This window comes from Salvelinus namaycush, chromosome 6, assembly GCF_016432855.1.
Source record: "Salvelinus namaycush isolate Seneca chromosome 6, SaNama_1.0, whole genome shotgun sequence".
NCBI lineage: Eukaryota > Metazoa > Chordata > Actinopteri > Salmoniformes > Salmonidae > Salvelinus > Salvelinus namaycush.
Genome location: NC_052312.1, coordinates 9952428 through 9972666, shown reverse-complemented (window position 1 = coordinate 9972666; position 20239 = coordinate 9952428). Strand labels below are relative to the sequence as shown.

Sequence of the window (20239 nt, the reverse complement as noted above, 5' to 3'; positions counted from 1 at the left end):
AGTCTGTACTGGTGCTGACTTGTATGCTGTGTGTGTACTGGTGCTGACTTGTATGCTGTGTATGTGTGTGTACTGGTGTTGACTTGTATGCCGTGTGTGTGTGTACTTACTGGTGCTGACTTGTATGCTCTGTGTGTACTGACTTGTACGCTGTCTGTGTGTGTGTACTGGTGCTGACTTGTATGCTGTGTGTGTATATATATATATAGAGAGAATGTTTTGACTGTTTGCAATTTCCAATTATTTATTGAAATTAGTTTCCAATTTTACCCAGAGAAGGGTGAGAAAGTACAGAGGGAGAGTTAACGAAAAATTTAAAAAAGAAAGAAAGAGAATAGCATTGACATGGCCGTATTCCCTCCTTTTTCAGATCCAGTGCATCTTGTTAACCCCTGGAAGAGAGTGGGGAGGACAAGGAAAGTACAAGGGTAGGATAGGTAGAAAATGAGAAAAAGGGAAAAAGAGCAAGAAGAAGTGAATGAGGAAGAAAGAAAAAAAGCGGACAGTGTAGTTGAGTGTGCATCAATACAAAACAGTTCAAGTTCTTTGAGGTACAGTACACACTCCAAACACAAAGATCCGTTCACACATCAAAATACAGTAACCAACAGCACATTCAACAACCTTGACCTCACATTTCATATCCAGTGGTATTCAAAGTCGGGGTCGCAGCAGAACTTCAGTGGGGTCGGTACTCTTCATTTTTCTAATTAAAGGGATATTCAGGATTTTGGCAATGAGGCCCTTTATCTACTTCCCCAGAGTCAGATGAACTTGTGGATACCATTTTTATGTCGGTGCACATTATGTAGGAAGTTAGAGGTAGTTTAGCGAGCTAATGCTAACTAGTATCAGCACAATTACTGGAAGTCTATGGGTATCTGAGTCTATGGGTACCTGCTAGCATGCTAGCAGATACCCATACACTTCGTCATTGCGCTAACGCTAGTTAGCAATTGCACGCATAGACATAAAACTGGTAAACAGGTTCATCTGACTCTGGGAAAGTAGATAAAAGGCCTCATTGCCAAAATCCGGAAGTATCCCTTTAAGAGTACAGATTATTGCATGGGACAATATACCAACGTTTTGAGAAAGATAATTAGAAAAATACAATTTTATGGACTAAATGTATTTATTGGGTTCTTTTCATTTTGATAAGAGACGAATGCAATGAATTTTAGGTTATTTGTTGATGTAAAATAATTGAACTGATTTTAAGGGTGTGTCATTAGATTTGGGCCGGGGTTGTGAGAAATTCTTGGGGGGGAAAAAATTGTGTCACCACTGAAAAAGTTAGAAAACCACTGAAATATACCATTACACTCACACAAATACACCAAGCATGGGAATCTATATTAAAACAACTCTTTATACAAGATATACACATATACACACATTGTGCTTGTACATAAATACCGTAAATGAATAACAACAAGTACAAAGTGCATAAGGGGTAGAAAAGTCCATTGCTGTAACATATTGCTTCACAGGTATTCTTCAGAGATTTAATTTAATTAACATGTAAGACATCCTCAGTATACAGTCCAGTTATTTCCCCATGTTTTTCAAAACAGACATATGCTGTAGTCAGCTTAAACACTACACAGCCTAGTAAATGAAATAAGAAAGTAGCCTGTGTAGCAGCCAAAGCGTTTCAGTATGTTGTTAGGCAAAGTAAAGAGTGTACCTAGCCTTGGCTGATAAATAAACATACAAATAAAATGCATGGCATGACACACACATACCACACATTTCCAGCCACTTTTGTCACAGGCAGTGTGTGTATGACTGAGGTGAGGGGTGACAGGTACGTCGGTTGGGATACAGAAAGCTTCTGTGTTTACCTGTAGTGTCTTATTTAGCCATGGCCTTGATGGCAACTGCAGCCTCCTCATTCATTGCAGACAGAACAGTGATCTGGGAAACAAACAAAAATGATTTTTAAATGATTATTATTAGAAGAACAACAACTTTCCAGGTGTAGTGGAAGTAAACTAGGTGTGGCCATCTTAGGCTGTGACATCATCCCCTTCCCTGAGACTTGAAGTAACTGTAACCCCCAAACCATAACACAACTTTTACAGCCGGTTGACTTGGGAATGCAGAGAGCTGCTAGGAGTATGGTACAGTCTTACTGATGAATTCCATGTATCTCTAGTGCTGCCAATATTCATTGTTAACTGTGAAGTGAGGGCATTTGTTTGCTCTGCTAAGCCAGTGTGAGCTCTGATATTTTGAACAGTTTGTGACAGGGACATTCAATTCCCAGAAGTATACGGGTTCAATGTGACAATAGCGGCTGTAACGGGTTGTTATCAATAAAACATCACAATAAGTTGCAGAGCGCTTGATTTGTTTTCCGGGGGGCTTGGAAACCCGCAGCTTCTCTAAAACCATTGACAACCGAGTGCCGGTTTCAAGGGATTATTATAGAAATGTTAACTATTTGGTTGTAATGTCATCACCTCTTGAAGAGAATAGTCAGAACTACAAATGTCAGATTATTCCATGCAAAACAATTGTGCACATTTAGCTCTATCAGAATTATAAACTTACAGAAAGTAGGTATAACTGCATGCTTTTCATGATCAGTAAACATCCATTGATCATGTAATTTCAGATACATGAGGGTAGAGCCTCACGATATGTCTCAATATTTGCCACCATTAAATGGATATTTGAGTGATATAAAAAAGTGAACTATACCTGACAAGTACGAGTGGTTTAGGTTCATTTTCCATCCTTTGTGGGGTCTGCCTGTCAAGCAGCAGAAGGGCGCATTTGCCAAAGTCACATTACTGATGGCTGATAATGTTTACTTTGCAAACTACTGGTATAAACTTTTTACAGTTGGCTACACATAGTGGTTGGTTAGTTGAAATAATGTACTTTTTTCTCCAACCAACAAAGGCCTACTTAGCAAAGTTAGCAAACATTATCCCCTTTTCAACAGTGTTTTTAAATAGTGTTTAATCACGATTGCTGCTGACAGACAGACTACATTGATTGATGGGCCATGTCAAATTGGCTAGCTAGCTAATAACATACAGTTGAAGTCGGAAGTTTACATTGACAAATACATTTAAACTCAGTTTTTCACAATTCCTGACATTTAATCCTAGAAAAAATGTCCTGTCTTAGGTCAGTTAGGATCACCACTTTATTTTAAGAATGTGAAATGTCAGAATAATAGTAGAGATAATGATTTATTGCAGCTTTTATTTCTTTCATCACATTCCCAGTGGGTCAGAAGTTCACATGCACTCAATTAGTATTTGGTAGCATTGCCTTTAAATTGTTTAACTTGGGTCAAACGATTTGGGTAGCCTTCCACAAGCTTCCCACAATAAGTTGGGTGAATTTTGGCACATTCCTCCCGACAGAGCTGGTGTAACCAAGTCAGGTTCGTAGGCCTCCTTGCTCGCACATGCTTTTTCAGTTCTGCCCACACATTTTCTATAGGATTGAGGTCAGGGCTTTGTGATGGTCACACCAATAACTTGACTTTGTTGTTCTTAAGCCATTTTCGCACAACTCTGGAAGTATGCTTGGGGTCATTGTCCATTTGGAAGAACTATTTGCGACCAAGCTTTAACTTCCTGACTGATGTCTTGAGATGTTGCTTCAATATATCCACATAATTTTCCACCCTCATGATGCCATCTATTTTGTGAAGTGCACCAGTCCCTCCTGCAGCAAAGCACCCCCACAACATGATGCTGCTATCCCCGTGTTTCACGGTTGGGATGGTGTTCTTCGACTTGCAAGCCTGTGGATATAGATACTTTGTACCTGTTTCCTCCAGCATCTTCACAAGGTCCTTTGCTGTTGTTCTGGGATTGATTTGCACTTTTCACAGCAAAGTACGTTCTTCTCTAGGAGACAAAACGTGTCTCCTTCCTGAGCGGTATGACAGCTGCGTGGTCCCATGGTGTTTATACTTGCGTACTATTGTTTGTAGAGATGAACGTGGTACCTTCAGGTTTGGAAATTGCTCCCAAGGATGAACCAGACTTGTGGAGGTCTACAATTTTCTTTCTGAGGTCTTGGCTGATTTCTTTTGACTTTCCCATGATGTCAAGCAAAGAGGAATTGAGTTTGAAGGTAGGCCTTGAAATCCATCCACAGGTACACCTCCAATTGACTCAAATGATGTCCGCACGGCAAGTGCGGGGAGCTGGCACAGAACGCTCCGGGCTGTGGATGTGCACTGGAGACACAGTGCGTATCACCGCAAAACATGGTGCCTGACCGGTCACACACTCACCACGGTGAGTACGGGGAGTTGGCTCTGGTTCAAACCCTGGCTCCGCCAACCACCCCGTGTTCCCCCCCCCAAAACATTTCTTTAGGCTGCCTCACGGGCTTCCGCCGTGGTCGCGAACCCCGGTGTCGTCGTTGTTGCTCCTTTGCTGCTTCCGCCTGCTTCCCCGGCAGGGTTTCGTGTCTTGCCAAGACTTCCTCCCAAGTCCAGGATATTCTCTCCTCGACCTCCTCCAAAGACCAGGATGCCATCTCCTCCTGGGCACGCTGCTTGGTCCAGTTGTGGTGGGATCTTCTGTCACGCTCGTCTGAATGAATGGACCAAGGCGCAGCGTACTTAGAGTTCCAAATGTTTAATAAATATGAAACCCACCAAAAACAATACAGAAGAAAACGAAATGTGACGTTCTGGGCTGCTCACAGGCAGCTACACAAAAACAAGATCCCACAAACAACAGGTGGGAAAAGGCTGCCTAAATATGATCCCCAATCAGAGACAACGATGGACAGCTGCCTCTGATTGGGAACCATACCAGGCCAACAAAGAAATAGAAAACATAGATTGCCTACCCTAGTCACACCCTGACCTAACCAAATAGAGAGTTAAAAGGATCTCTAAGGTCAGGGCGTGACAAATATGTCGTCCGGGTTTAGCCGGTTTAGGCCTTCATTGTAAATAAGAATTTGTTCTTAACTGACTTGCCTCATTAACAAAAGGTTCAGTAAAAACAACAATGTAATTTTCTCTCCAGGGAGAATCATAGCAGAACAAGAAAAACCAATAACAACAAGAAGAGAGGAAACGGGAACACCACTGACCAGAATTTCCTCTCCAGCGTCGTACTTGGTTTCGATCTCTTTGCCCATGTCTCCCTCTGGCATCTTCAGGTCCTCTCTCACCTCACCACTGTCCTGGAGCAGAGACAGGTAACCATCCGTGATCCCAATCAACTGCAGGGGGAAGTGAGGAGGGAGCGAAAGGATAAAGAAGAGATGAGAATAAGGTTGTGTTATGATGACAGAAAAGATAAGAGACAATGTATGAAATAGGCTCTTTGTTTTAGTTTCTGCACCTTTTGTGAATGCCAATGCACTGCCAGTCTACCAATTTGAGCTCTTTTGTGCCCTCCAATCAACTGACTGTCACCCCTACCCACAGTGCCAAAGTCTCCCAGCCCAAAGAGAATGGAAATGAGCACAGGAGAAAGCTACAGCTACCTACTTGAGGTTCCCTATCCAGCTCTAAGGACCATGAAAAGGTTTGGAACATGTGCTGGTGTAGATCAAAGGCATTCCATCCCAGTGTTTTACTAAATAATGACCTTCACCTACATCAGCACAAATACTACGATGCGTTCCTCTACCCTCACCTTCCCACTGGATTGGTACAGGAAAAATGCTGATGTCTCCATTTAGCCTGTTAATAGACTAGAGGGAGTTTCCACGATACTGTTGACACCTAATCAATCCCCTCAGATCTTCCAGTGTGCGTCAACAAGGGGCACATCGACACCTGTTATATTCGCCGCATGTGAGAAATTAAATTGGATTTGATTTGAGGCAGGGGCGTGAGTCAGGGAATTAGAAATAGGGAATCAGAATTTTGGGTGACTGGCCATCTCACTCAAACTGGCAATACCTCTTTCTCTCTACTTCTCCCTCTCTCCCTCCGTCCTTTCTGTCCTCCTCACTACTTTGGCCCTTCACCTGGTAGTCCAGTCTCTTGATGTTGGGGACGTCCATGTTGTGGGTGGAGGGACAGATATCCTCATACTTCTTGCCGTTGAAGATGTCAATACCAACCATGTGGACCTGCCCATAAAGAAAACAAAAACACAAAACTGTTTATGGAGCTGGCAGACACACAGCACATAGACACACAGCACATAGACACACAGCACATAGACACACAGCACATAGACACACAGCACATAGACACACAGCACATAGACACACAGCACATAGACATACAGAACATAGACATACAGCACATAGACACACAGCACATAGACACACAGCACATAGACACACAGCACATAGACACACAGCACATAGACACACAGCACATAGACACACAGCACATAGACACACAGCACATAGACACACAGCACATAGACACACAGCACATAGACACACAGCACATAGACACACAGCACATAGACACACAGCACATAGACACACAGCACATAGACACACAGCACATAGACACACAGCACATAGACACACAGCACATAGACACACAGCACATAGACAAGACATATAGTGTGAAGTTCAGGATAACGCTGCAAATGTGAGAAAGTCTTGTTCTTTTGACTGGAGGAACGTCTTACCGAATTCAAGATAACAGCCACAGCTACTCTTTCTCATTACTCTGATCAATGTAATTATGTCTGCATGGAACACAACATCTTTATTATAACTCATTATCCAGAGCTATAAAAATGGTTACAGTCAGACACCACTGACCTTAGCGTGGCCATGTTTTCCGGTCTTGGAGGTGGACATCTCCACGATCTTGCAGGGTCGTCCCTTCAGCACCACGAAGCCGTTCTTGCGCAGGGCCGAGCACTGCTGGGGGAAGGTGGCGGATGCCCCGGCATCGCCTGTCTGGAAGTCGACGTCTGCGTCTGCCATACCTGCTCCCGAGCCCATGATGTCACAGCGGGGAGAGGGAAGGGGGGATATGGAGAGAGGTTAACGAGGACTAAGAACTGGTTAATGACACTGCTGGTAATGGCATCACTGGTAATGGCATCACTCAAATACTGAGGAGTCCTGGGGTAGAAGTCATGGGGAGGGGGATTGGAGTTCAGGGGTTGGGGGAGGAGCCCTGGGGTTGGGGGCAGAGGAGTCCTGCCATAGGGGGAGGAGTCCTGTGGGAGGGCAGTTCAGGGCAGAGACCAATAACTCCAAGTGGTCTACATGCCTCTAACTCCATTCTAATACATATTGGTTATGGCTTATGCTTTGGAAATGAGCTATTTGTTGATAAGTCTACAATAGATGTTTAAAAGGCATTGCTAAAGAATAAATGTATACAAAGGGAGTGTACTCCTGCAAACTTCATATTATTAACAATAAACACATTAGTCAGCAAAATAAAAATTATTACCTACAGTGTAATGAAGTGTGCAGTACTGTCTCCCTCTGTGAATTGTCAATAATAATTTTGAATTTGTCCAAATGACCAGAGAATTAATTACATATTTTACTTAATAACTTTAAGAAATGCAACATTATTAATTGAATACAAAATTAATGAAGAGCTGGTTCACTGCCATAAGGAGAGAGAAAAAGAGCAGACTGAGCTAAATAAAGTAACAGAGATATGGCACCTGGACCAGTCAGCCATAGCCTACTCACAATAAGCAAAAAATATATAACAGTTTACTCAATCATTTATAGGCCTTATCTTTGTTATTTTTGTGCCATTGGCAGAAAAATAGGAAGATTTTCAAATAATTAAATATGGAAACAAGCAGGTGTATTATTTGCTGAGTGTGTGTAAGTGATTATGTGGCGGCGGAGTGGACGCGATTCAAGGAAAGGCCCAGTGCACTGGTGCGTCTTGCTTTTCGGTTAGAATGTCAAAAATATTACAACGGTCAACTTGCTATTAGAATAATGGCAAAGATAAAGGTGGAAAGTAATGTCCATTCAAGACAATGCTCTACAAAAGTATGGCCGGCCCCATATTCCAAGTAATCTACTATGATTTAATTCGGTCTGCAGCCATAGCCTGGTAAACGACACTGATTATACTGATAGCATTTTATCGACGGCGCTTGACACACACAAGGCCACTTTGACATTAAGAGACTCACGTAAACACACTTATTAATAATAAGGATATGTTAATTTAACATATTAGTGACAGAAAAACTGTCAATGCCACCTTTTTATAGCACGCGTGTCTTGCTCCGCAGTGTTGGAGCCGAGTGCGGCCTAGTGCGCACAAAACGTTAACGTGCTGTCAGTGACGGCGTCGCTGCATGCATGAACACTGCTCAGTGGCTGAGGCCCACTATAACTGGGGGCTCTGCTCCAGTCTCGAGCAAAGTGCAACATTGTTACATTAGCGCGTGGTCATTTCAGTGTGTTACATTGTTACATTAAGCACATAAGGAGATATCGTAATCTTGATACATTGAATAGGCGACGTTGCTAATTGGAATGTAGGCTACTAGAGTATAATTATTAAGCTGATGCGTATGATAAGGCTACGGCGTGCATACCTGCAGGATGAGTTTCGGTCCAAGTTATTTGGGTCAATTTCTATGCGTAAAATCGTACCACCAGTTAATTTGGATTAAATCAATGTAGTGGGCTGATACGTAGAGAAAAATTGGCCCTTGCTCACTAATAAAGTTAACAGCATATTGCTTATCAAACTGGAAACAACGATTGCCTGGAGGGTTATCCAACAATACAATGTTGTTTTATTACTAGGCTATCATCACACAATGCTCACAAGTGACCAGCTATGTAGCATGAAAATAACGTGACAGCTATGAGCAGCCATGTGCATTTGCAATGTTATTCTCACGCAAGATTACGCCCTTTATATTCATGTTATGATAAGTATGCTAACTTACCCGGTGTACTAAGGTTTCCACAACTTGGTTACTCTGTGCGCTTTACACAAATGTCAAACCGTCCCCCTTTTAATTTTTTCCTTTTCTCTCTCTCTCCGTCGGTAGCTAACGGTTGTCTGGCTGGTGTCTACCACCGCGGTGCCTCTGCTTGTCGTTCCTTTACTCTTAAATCAGCTCTCACTTTATTTTTCTCTCATTCCAGTCGCTTTCATTAGCCTCCGCACGGTCGAAATCGTTCTCGTCGGGGGGTGCACGCTTAGGTCAGCCGCCAGCCTAAAAAGAATGTGAACCTTAAAGCCTAGCACTCTCCACCTTTCGCTCACTCACTCCCTCAGCCAGCCTTTCCAAATACCCATGAAATGAACCTCGGCAGTATGGTGCTCAGTGCGCAGGCGTGGTCACCCTCAAACCTCAGATTCTAGAACAGGGGAGGGGGGCGAAATCATGGGAATATCGAGAGACTTGGAATGGAACCTCTTGTCCAAATGAGCTCAGAACCAGAAGAAAATTACATACATTTACCTCAACTGCATCAAATAACAGAGATTAATATTTTCTAGCCAACAAGACCGAGTGCATGTACTAGGCATGGGGACCCTCTCATTCATTCTAATGACTGTTATCTTCGGGAATAACAATATGGGCGCTGTTTTGTGCACCATGTAACTAGTGTTTTAGTATTTTATTAGGATCCCCATTAGCTACTGTTAAAGCAGCAGCTATTGTTCCTGGGGTCCACACAAAACATGAAACAGGACAATACATTACATTAATAGACAACTGCTCGAGGACAGCATAATACATGCTTTCATACACGTGTGCCTAACATTTCATGCATCATACTCATATTCATCATCAATGTTAATTAACAGCTATACTGCAGCCATTCATTGGTACATGCTCAACTGCTACAACTGATTTCTCCAAACAGGTGTTGTGCCGAAAATCTCCCCCCTGACAGAATCCCCCCCTTTGCGTGAACGCGCACACACTCAATTCTTCATTGCTGCGACTTGCTTGCTAGTTGAGATTTCTGCTCTTCACTCCGTTGTCAGTTTAGCCTACATTTCACTGATCTTAGTAGCAGAAAGCATGTTTTATTTGTGCCCTTCAAGGCAGCTGTCAATGATCACATTAGGCTGCATTTCATTTCATTTTTATGGCGGTATGATCTGCAGTTTTCGGTTTGGCTATTTGTGTATTAGTCTATAAATAAACCTCTTTCCCTAAATTTGTCATCTCTCCCATGTCTTATTCGACTAGTAGTTGTTCTGAAATGTTTACTCTAGTGACAAAATTAAGGAACTTAGAAGGGGGGGATTTCGGCAGGCAAGAAAATGGTCTTGCTGAAATACTCCCCCCCCCCCCCCCCCCCCCCCCCCCCCTTCTAATTTCCTTAATTGTGTCACTAGAGTCAAATACTTAATGTGGCACACATCAGGGTCAAGTACTTTCTATAGAACAAACTTCACGTCAGGATAGGCAACCAAGATGAATAATTAATGTATGTGTATTATAGTAAACATAGAGGAGGGAGTAAAATGTAGGCAAGCAATAAACATCTCAGAACAACTACTAGTCGAATAAGACATGGAAGATATGTCGAATTTTGGCAAAAATATTTATTTATAGACTAATACACTTGAAACAAATAGCCAAACCATAAACTGCAGATATTAATAGCGCCTACCCCTCGATCAAACCGCCATTAATATAGAATGAAACGCAGCCTAACGTGATCATTGACAGCTGCCTTTAAGGATACAAATAAAACATGCTTTCTGCTACTAAGATCAGTGAAATGTGGGCTAAACTGACAACGCAGTGAAGATCAGACATCTCAACTAGCAAGCAAGTCGCAGCAATGAAGAATTGAGTGTGTGCGCGTTCACGCGAATGGGGGGAGAATTCTGTCAGGGGAGAGATTTTCGGCACAACACCGGCACTGATATCCTTATCTCACAGCTCCAGTGTTCTGTAAACACCAGGAAGTCACACACGATACAATAACACAAACGTTCCCTGTCCTTGGTCCTTTTACCTTCAGCAGTCTGACGCCAATATTATCAACCGATATGAACGTTGAGTCTAACATTCGAGTCTATGAGCCCCAGTTTAACACAAACATACACTGGCAGAATCATGTGTTACCATCCTTCCGTTTGACGTCAAACTATGCATAATACTGCTATGCATATGCAATTGAACGTAAACGCGACACATAAAACAATAACGCACACTTGGATACTGACCGAAGCCTCAATAGAGAATGAACCCTTACCCTTCACCATTTTTGACTTTCAAGGCAATATTATACTATAGTAAAATGTTCAACTTTTTTTAAAAGTAGATTTAGGTTTTAGAGGGTTCTGGTTTTAATGCTGAATATATGTCGCTGATGTAGCCCATGCCTAATAACAGCGTCTTATTATTGGTAAAAGTCTTTGCACTTTGTGAGAGGCTACCTATGGTGGTATTGCCCCCAATGGTGGCATTGACATGGTGGCAGTCACAGTCAGTGTCCAGTGGATGGCCCCAAAGAACTTGGCAGTTCCCCGGTGTGTTAAATTTATCCCAGTGAAACATGAATCCCATGTCCTACAGTACCAGTCAAAGGTTTTAGAACACCTACTCATTCAAGGGTTTTTCTTTATTTTGACTATTTTCTACATTGTAGAATAATAGTGAAGACATCAAAACTATGAAATAAGACATATGGAATCATGTAGTAACCAAAAAAGTGTTAATCAAATCTAAATATATTTTATATTTGAGATTCTTCAAAGTAGCCACCCTTTGCCTTGATGACAGCTTTGCACACTCTTGGCATTCTCTCAACCAGCTTCATGAGGTAGTCACCTGGAATGCATTTCAATTAACAGGTGTGCCTTGTTAAAAGTACATTTGTGGAGTTTATTTCGTTCTTAATGCATTTGAGCCAATTGTGACAAGGTAGGGGTGGTATACAGAAGATAGCCCTGTTTGGTAAAAGACCAAGTCCAAAATATGGCAAGAACAGCTCAAACAAGCAAAGAGAAACGACAGTCCATCATTACTTTAAAACATGATGGTCAGTCAATTCGGAAGATGTCAAGAACTTTGAAAGTTTCTTCAAGTGCAGTCGCAAAAAACATCATGCACTATGATGAAACTGGCTCTCATGAGGACCGCCACAGGAAAGGAAGACCCAGAGTTACCTCTGCTGCAAAGGATCAGTTCATTAGTTACCAGCCTCATAATTTGCAGCCCAAAAAAATGCTTCACAGAGTTCAAGTAATGTACCACTAGCCACTTTAAACAATGCCACTTAATATAATGTTTACATACCCTACATTACTCATCTCATATGTATATGTATATACTGTACTCTATATCATCTACTGCATCTTGCCATCTTTATGTAATACATGTATCACTAGCCACTTTAAACTATGCCACTTTATGTTTACATACCCTACATTACTCATCTCATATGTATATACTGTACTCTATACCATCTACTGCATCTTGCCTATGCCGTTCTGTACCATCACTCATTCATATATCTTTATGTACATATTCTTTATCCCTTTACACTTGTGTGTATAAGGTAGTAGTTGTGGAATTGTTAGGTTAGATTACTTGTTGGTTATTACTGCATTGTCGGAACTAGAAGCACAAGCATTTCGCTACACTTGCATTAACATCTGCTAACCATGTGTATGTGACAAATACAATTTGATTTGATTTGATTTGAAGTATCAGACACATCTCAACATCAACTGTTCAGAGGAGACTGCGTGAATCAGGCCTTCATGGTCGAATTGCTGCAAGAAACCACTAATAAAGGACACCAATAAGAAGAAGTGACTTGCTTGGGCCAAGAAACACGAGCAATGGACATTAGACCGGTTGAAATCTGTCCAAATGTGCAATTTTTGGTTCCAACCGCCGTGTCTTTGTGAGATATAGAGTAGGTGAACGGATGATCTCAGAATGTGTTGTTCCCACCGTGAAGCATGGAGGAGGAGGTGTGATGGTGCTTTGCTGGTGACACTGTCAGTGATTTATTTTAATTCAAGGCACACTTAATCAGCATGGCTACCACAGCATTCTGCAGCGATACGCCATCCCATCTGGTTTGCACTTAGTGGGACTATCATTTGTTTTTCAACAGGACAATGATCCAACACACCTCCAGGCTGTGCAAGGGCTATTTGGCCAAGAAGGAGAGTGATGGAGTGCTGCATCAGATGACCTGGCCTCCACAATCACCAAACCTCAACCCAATTGAGATGGTTTGGAATAGTTGGACCTCAGAGTGAAGGAAAAGCAGCCAACAAGTGCTCAGCATATGTGGGAACTCCCTCAAGACGGTTGGAAAAGCATTCCAGGTGAATCTGGTTGAGAGAATGCCAATAGTGTGCAAAGCTGTCATCAAGGCAAAGGGTGGCTACTTTGAAGAATCTCAAATATAAAATATATTGATTTGTTTCACACTTTTTTGGTTACTACATGATTCCATATGTGTTATGTCATAGTTTTGATGTCTTCACTATTATTCTACAATGTAGAAAATAGTCGAAATAAAGAAAAACCTTTGAATGAGTAGGTGTGTACAAACTTTTGACTGGCACTGTATGTATGGAGGGCCAAAGGGCCAGGTGGAGACTCTGAGGTAAAATGGAGGAGTGGGGAGGATTGGGACTGGTGGATGAGTCAGGGCATGGGCCTGAGAAAAGATGAGGGGCCGGGGACTTTTGATCACCATGTCTGCCTGGGGTGTTTGTGCTGACTGATTTGGCGCCGGGACCAACTGTGTTTAATTTATATCTGACGGCAGCACGAGCTGTAATATCCAAAACAGAGAGACAGGTTGTGTAGTGGCCTAGGGCCTGTAGCAACAGATTGGACAAGTAGGGCTATTTAGCCTACATTATTGACTGACCAAGTAAACTAAGCCTAAGTATGCTTTAGGCTAGAGCCTATTTTGTGCGTTATTGTTGTATTATTATTATTTTTTTTTAAATATATATAATGCGCTCATTACTCATGCTATAGGAGAAGGGAACACCAAGAAGATCTAGACTATATCATATATGATAGATAGGCCATCTGAATTCCGCTTTGCGTTTTAAACACACATGGTTTCCTATGCTAATGTTTCCTATGCTATGTGCTTTCAAAATAATTTGTACATCCTATATATAGGCCATGCCCGCTCGTTCACAGTCCTGAGAGGTTGCATGCATAACAACACCTCATTCAGTCAATCACCCGTCTACCTACCTGCTTTCACTTTCAAACATGTCATTATTCGCAGCCTTGGCCCTTCCAATTGCCTTCCTTGCTGAGCCTATGAGACTGCTGGATTGGCTATTATGATACCAATGAGGGCGCGGTTAACATCGGGAATCCCGGGACGTTGTCTGGATAAAAAGTTTGCGGTGGTGATCTGAGCAAAGTTAAGACAAGAGGGGGACATTATTGTGAATCTGTATCCGTGCGAGTATGACCGACACAGAAGCGCAGAGCGCCCCATCGTCGGCACCAGTGGAAGAACCGCCACAGCCGGAGAGAAAAATTATAGGTAGGGAAAGTATAATTACTAGTGGCGAAGAGACCTTCCTTGACAAAAGTTTGAATAATTCGTTAGTGTTGTATGTGTGGATTTATCAAGGCAGCGACATTGGCCAGGTGTTTCAAGTCAATGCGTTAAAGATGTCAGATGGCTACAAATTGAGTAGGTAAAGTGCGTAGGCTATATTTTCATTATCTTGTCAGTTTGTAGGTCTTGGGTGATGTTAATCAATTGGAGTAGCCCACATTGCACACCCAGGTCAAATTGTGCTGAACCTAAGCAGTTTTTGGAGTGTATCGTTTCTCGAGTTCCACGTCCATATTTTACTTACTGACTTGGGCTTTGAACAATTTTATATAATTGGTTTATGTCTGCTCTATTATAAGACTATGACATCAATGTTGATACATATTATTCAAGAAGCGCATACGACATACGTTTTTTCAAATTACCCCTCGCTGGTTTGTGCGGTTGGTAATGTGCCAACCTGTTTATACGCACTCGGTTTTATAAATTAATTCAAACAAATGTAGTTATCGACGTGGTTGAATTTAGGCTAATGCTGTCAAAATAATACTTTAACTTCACTTTACCAGATGTCACGTTTTCCAAGGTGGAGGGAATTCGTTCACAGGTGTAGGTCATTGATTGAGCATCGATTGAAGTCTGATTTTCCCATCTAACAGTCCTTCGGATCAAAATAATCACTTATCCATACTTATTTGCCACGTTCTGGCTTTCATAAAATGTTTTCAGCATTGCATTGCGCAGTGGTGCAAATTCTTTGACTGAAGTTGCAATTCAACATTCCAATAGCGGTGGCAATTACCTCTTTGTTTTTAGTTGCAACTACTAGGCGTATTCATGTATTGCACTAACCACGATGTCGAAAATGTAAATGTTTTCACAGGAAACATTAGTCCCACTTGCCCTAGTCCGTAGGTTCTAGTCAAGTATTGTTAATGATTGACACGAATGCCATATCCTGCAGCCTAGCTTGAAGTACTTTGGTTGATAAAAGAAGTTGCGATAAGGGAGAACATTTTAGACATTATGGTAATGTAATACTTTCCCGTTAAGTCTTCAGATGCTATTCATTGATGGCCAAGTGACCTAAAGGTTTGACTTGAATTTGATATTTGTGAATAGTATTTATCCAAAAGTCTGCGGAGCTTTCTTTTACTGACAACGGTATGCTATGGTTGTTTTACTTTTCGTTTATTTGTGTACGTGTGTGTATACAGGGCTCATCTGTAAAATACCTTTTGGTCCCAGCATGAATCCCTAATAAAATGAAAGGTTAAAAAATGTTTTACATTGTTTTTGCAGCCACTGCAGTCCAAGGCACCGTGAAATGGTTCAACGTGCGCAATGGCTATGGCTTTATCAACAGGTACCATGTTATGTGCTAGACGGTGCCCCTGAATCATTTATTTTGTTTAATGTGGCTGTCTGATGTGCAATTAAACTGTACACTAATGGGCATTAGCTGTACTACAATGTGTACTACAATGTGTACGCTTTGTGATAAATGTATCTGACACTTTAACATGGATATGGTTTGTCATGGATGGATGGATGGGAATTGTCATTAGTAATGTTATTTTTCCCCTCAGAAACGACACCAAAGAAGATGTCTTTGTTCATCAGGTAAGCCCAGCAAGATTAAGTTCATGTCAGGAAGAGCACCTGCTGCTTAATACCACTGGGTCACATTCATTAATGCGCACTGTTTTACAATTGAAAAGGAGGGTTTCCTATTGGACCAGTTCAGGTAGTCCCTTACTGTTTCAGTCTGCTTTCTTCTGTTTGGTGCCTAGTGAATACAACCCTGTATCACATCACCCAATCCATCTGCTGTTTAGACTGCCATCAAGAACAACAACCCCAGGAAGTTCCTTCGCAGTGTTGGAGATGGGGAGGTGGTGGAGTTTGATGTGGTCGAGGCCGCCAAGGTAGGTAAACCTGTAAGGATGGCTTTCATTTTATATCACCCATAATTAACAAGCCTAAAAGGGATAGGTATCACAAATCAAAATGTGACAGACCTTTTCATGCCTCTGACTTAGTTGTAAGCCATGTTCAGTTTTATGCCAAGGTGTGCAGCTTTCTACATTCGGAGAAAAGTCAAATGAATGGGAAATATTGATCTGGGAATTATCCCTTCAATTTCAATGTCACTAAAACTGGTTGAATTGTACATTTGAGAATTCAATAACATGTTCATTTTCTTAAATATCTCTCCAACAAGCGCTTTCCCTCTCTCAGGGCTCTGAGGCAGCCAACGTGACTGGGCCTAGCGGCGTTCCTGTGAAAGGCAGCCGCTATGCGCCCAACAAACGTCGCTTCCGCCGCCGCATCTCCCCTCGCAGCCCTCGGCCCGATGATGAGAAGGGTGACGGCACCTCTGTCCCCACCTCGGAAGGCGAAGGGGAGAATGGCAGAGGGGAGAACGGTGGTGAACGACCCGCGCCGCGACGACGCAGGCCCCGCCGACCCAGACGGGAAGGACAAGAGGTGAGGAGTAGATGGATGGAAAAGGTGCATCCCAACAGTTTAAAGTTCCTTTCCCTCCATGTTGACTTATTTGAAGAGAAAAACGGATGGATAAAGTAATATGAATGGAACTTACTACCAGCTATTTCCTTCTACTTTCATTTACTAGGAATATTGCTTGCTTCTCTCCAGTTTGTAAATGTCTGCAAATGGAGGGATGGGGTTAAGGAAGGTTGGCCCTCATCCTGTGAATATCTGTTGTGTAATCAGTTCTCTCCTTTAGTGTCATGTTGTCTGTTCTCTCCCCAGGGCGAGTCAGGGGAACAGGAGGCAGCAGTGGAAGGCGACCAGCAGAGGCCGCCACCGCGCAGGTTCAGGCCCCAGTACCGCAGGTGAGACTTGTGACATGGCATTTTTTTGTTGGCAGATTTATTTGGGATAGGATCTTAATGTCAATGGATCTTTTTGAGCCCAGAGGCCAATTTGACTGTGTACATTTGACTTTGTCCCCCGCCACCTAACCTTCTCAGGCCATTCCGTCCTCGCCCACCCCCTGGGGAGGGTAAGCAGGATGGCAGCGCCCCCACTGAGAGGCAGGAAGGCCAGGCAGCGGACGGACAGAAGGAGGTGGAGGCCCAGGAGGCCCAGCAGACAAACAGGAAGCAGGCCAATGAAGAAAGCCAGAAACCCCGCCGACAGTTCAGCCGCCGCAGGCAGAGGAACTCCGAGTCTAACACTGTCTCTAAAGTGAGCCGCTCATGTAATGTTGTGACGGAAATTTTTCCCCCTGTACAATATGTTACGTGACAAAGTTTCCCTTCTGTTCATGTCTTAGGATGGGACAGAGAAGCCAGCCTTGGGGCCTAGCACCCCCCCTCAGACCTCCAAGCCAGCTGATGTCAAGGCCTCCCCCAAGTCCTCCCCTAAAGGCTCCCCCAAGATTTCCCCCAAGTCCTCCCCCAAAACCATCCACAAATCACCAGAGGTACGAGGCACCCAAGTCTTCTCAGTACTTCTATTTTTATTAACTGTTTCTTCTGGTCATAACTTGGCTGCTGAAGTCTTACTGTAGGTTATCATTTGTGTAGTTTCATTTTAATATAGATTCTTTGGATAGTTATGGCCAACTAAGTCTAAAAAAATCTTCCTTTCCAGGCACCTGCCACGACAGTTCCCGTGGCCGCAGAATGACGCCTCTGAGTGGAAGGTGTCACGTGACCCCATGCAAGCGGTGGGACCCCACGCTAAACTGATGCAACCTTTCAGGGGTTGGGTGGAGGAGGGTTTAGCGTTACGCCTATTGCACTACTACAAAACCACATCGTTGGCCATCTCGTAGCTGAAGTCACTAGAATGTGACCATTTAGTTCCTTAAGTAATTAGTTATTTTTCTACATATGGGTTTTTAGAGGAATTACATAAGTCTTTTGACGGGATGGAAAGCACCAGGCATGGATTATGCTTTTCCTGTTTGCTTTATAATTTTGGGACATTCTGGCGTTCAATGAAAGCCCACCTATATTGCAGGTGTAATTTGGTTGCCAATTGAAGGCTCAAATCCTGTGGGACCCACTGCTTGTTTTGAAGTTGGACGTTTTAAGTTGTGGCATTATTTTGTGTTCAGTTTATTTTGTTTTAATGTTGGGCTCACCCCTCTTGGCATCTGTCGGTCTCGCTCTGTAGGTCTCGCAGTCCCCCATCTAACAGTACATAGCCACCCCATCTGACTTGTCTACACACTGTATGGGAGGAGGAGAGGAAGGGATATAGTGGGTTGTGTGTGTTTACAATTGAGAAAATACTCAATTTTAGAATAAATTGAGGGGGGGGAAAGTGTGAACCTGCTTGGATGCACATTTAAACCACAAAACCCCTAGCAAGTGTTCTTTAATTGACTGAGAATGGGCACAAGCATTGGAGCAGATCCAGCCTCTATTTAAGTTTGATAACATGAAAGCAAAGCAGGTGTGAGTAGTGGTATGGTCTGGGACCTGACACACCCCCCCCCCCCCCCCCCCCCCCCCCCCCCAGATTCTAAAACATGCTGCTGCCCACCCCCTCTCATAAAGGCCTGAGGCTGGTTTAATGAAATCTTTTTTGTTTTTGTATGTGCTTTTTTGGAGGGGATTATGTGCAATGTCAGTATCAGAATGTCTATAAAAATCATGTTTGCAAAGACTACAATGCAGTTCTTTGTATGCTCACATTTCTCAGTACAATGTAAAATGTCTTAGTGGGATAAAACTGAAGTTGGTCATTTAATTTCTTCACCTCAAGCTCCAGTAACAACATTTAATCTAAACTATAACATGAGATAAGTTGCATGTGTTTTGACACTTCTGGGGATGGTAATATATGACATGACTCTCTGAAATGTTGGGTCATCAACATGCCCATGTTTGTCAAATGGGGACAATTGTCACATGACCCACATCTCAACACTGCATGTTTTTTTTCTCGCTTTACATAAACCACAGGTCCTCCCTGTACAATTGCTCAATACTAATCTTCATGGAGATGCTCAAAACAGTACATAATAGACCTAAAACAGCACATGCGTAGCAGTTTAGGGGCAGTTGGCTGCTACGTTATCAGAGGCCTGTTGCCATATCAACTACGTTTGGAAACCAGTAGAATGAATACTATTAGTGCTCACTTGGGGCACTGTCCCATTCAGAAACTAAAGATCTACTCCTATATGTGAGTGAAGCTCGAACCATTTTGTTTTTGTCAAGCAAACCAGCACACTGTATACATTAAGTACTAAACACAGTATTTCCTCTCCGTAAAAGGAGTCTCTATAGGCTGTACATTGAGTCGCATGTTAAAGCGGTCCACCATTTTGTGTAATCAAGTTTAGGGACACTGAAGTGGGTTGCTAGCGGTGGAGTGGTTAGCCTGCTATGAGACTTGTATTAACTTTATCAGAAATAAAATACCTCAGTCAATGCCACACGCCATAGCTTTGTAAAAAGGTACATGTTTTTTGTCATATTTCAACCAGATTCTCTCCATCTCTGAAAACATCTATTTGTAGATAAAGTGCAGGAATACCAGTTTCTCCAAGTCTCTTTCCCTCAAACATCTGTGCAGTCTCTCAGAATCAAATCACCCCCATCTGTACATGTATACTGGGGGTGGGGTAAATGCCTCAAGGTTCAGAAACATTCTAGTTCCTGATCACCCATTATGGGCTGCTCTGGTAATAAATCACCCACCCCATTGACCTTTCACCCTTTCTGGCGTCTGTTCAGTTGGTGCAATGCTTTGTAATGTTGTGCAACCTTTTCCTTGAATCATTTCCTGCAACCCCTGATTCTGC

At 42.7% G+C, this 20239-nt stretch overlaps 2 protein-coding genes across 9 annotated transcripts; one reads left to right on the top strand and one right to left on the bottom strand.

Moving 5' to 3' along the window:
• Positions 1-1352: 1352 nt before the first annotated feature.
• LOC120049614 (eukaryotic translation initiation factor 5A-1) lies at positions 1353-15312 on the bottom strand. Of its 4 annotated transcripts, XM_038995924.1 has the most exons (6): positions 15015-15244; positions 6733-6902; positions 5974-6078; positions 5086-5217; positions 2710-2760; positions 1809-1920 (listed from the first exon to the last, which is right to left on the bottom strand). In XM_038995924.1, the coding sequence occupies exons 1-5, from the start codon at positions 15064-15066 to the stop codon at positions 2734-2736; spliced, it is 486 nt and encodes a 161-aa protein (XP_038851852.1). In that variant the 5' UTR covers positions 15067-15244; the 3' UTR covers positions 1809-1920; positions 2710-2733. The 4 variants fall into 4 exon arrangements, with proteins under 4 accessions (XP_038851854.1, XP_038851851.1, XP_038851853.1 ...); XM_038995926.1 differs by lacking the exons at positions 2710-2760; positions 15015-15244 and adding an exon at positions 15251-15312 and having other exon boundaries at positions 1353-1920; XM_038995923.1 differs by lacking the exon at positions 2710-2760 and having other exon boundaries at positions 1353-1920.
• On the top strand, positions 14275-19877 carry LOC120049613 (Y-box-binding protein 2-B-like). 5 transcript variants are annotated; one of them, XM_038995917.1, is made up of 9 exons: positions 14275-14430; positions 15751-15814; positions 16038-16071; positions 16287-16388; positions 16690-16938; positions 17227-17309; positions 17448-17664; positions 17753-17902; positions 18073-18232. In XM_038995917.1, exons 1-9 carry the CDS (start codon positions 14352-14354, stop codon positions 18106-18108), a joined length of 1014 nt encoding a protein of 337 aa, XP_038851845.1. In that variant the 5' UTR covers positions 14275-14351; the 3' UTR covers positions 18109-18232. The 5 variants fall into 5 exon arrangements, with proteins under 5 accessions (XP_038851845.1, XP_038851846.1, XP_038851847.1 ...); XM_038995918.1 differs by having other exon boundaries at positions 14277-14430; positions 16287-16376; XM_038995919.1 differs by lacking the exon at positions 14275-14430 and adding an exon at positions 15426-15612 and having other exon boundaries at positions 16242-16376; positions 18073-19877.
• Positions 19878-20239: the final 362 nt, after the last annotated feature.

Coding starts and splice junctions, on each gene's coding strand:
- LOC120049613 (XM_038995917.1), top strand. CDS start 14,352: ATGACCGACACAGAAGCGCAGAGCGCCCCATCGTCGGCACCAGTGGAA. Junction 14,431..15,750: donor GCCGGAGAGAAAAATTATAG/GTAGGGAAAGTA, acceptor TTGTTTTTGCAG/CCACTGCAGTCCAAGGCACC. Junction 17,665..17,752: donor AGTCTAACACTGTCTCTAAA/GTGAGCCGCTCA, acceptor TTCATGTCTTAG/GATGGGACAGAGAAGCCAGC.
- LOC120049614 (XM_038995923.1), bottom strand. CDS start 15,066: ATGACCTACACCTGTGAACGAATTCCCTCCACCTTGGAAAACGTGACA. Junction 6,903..15,014: donor CTTGGAAAACGTGACATCTG/GTAAAGTGAAGT, acceptor GCTCGGGAGCAG/GTATGGCAGACGCAGACGTC. Junction 6,079..6,732: donor GAAAACATGGCCACGCTAAG/GTCAGTGGTGTC, acceptor CTTTATGGGCAG/GTCCACATGGTTGGTATTGA.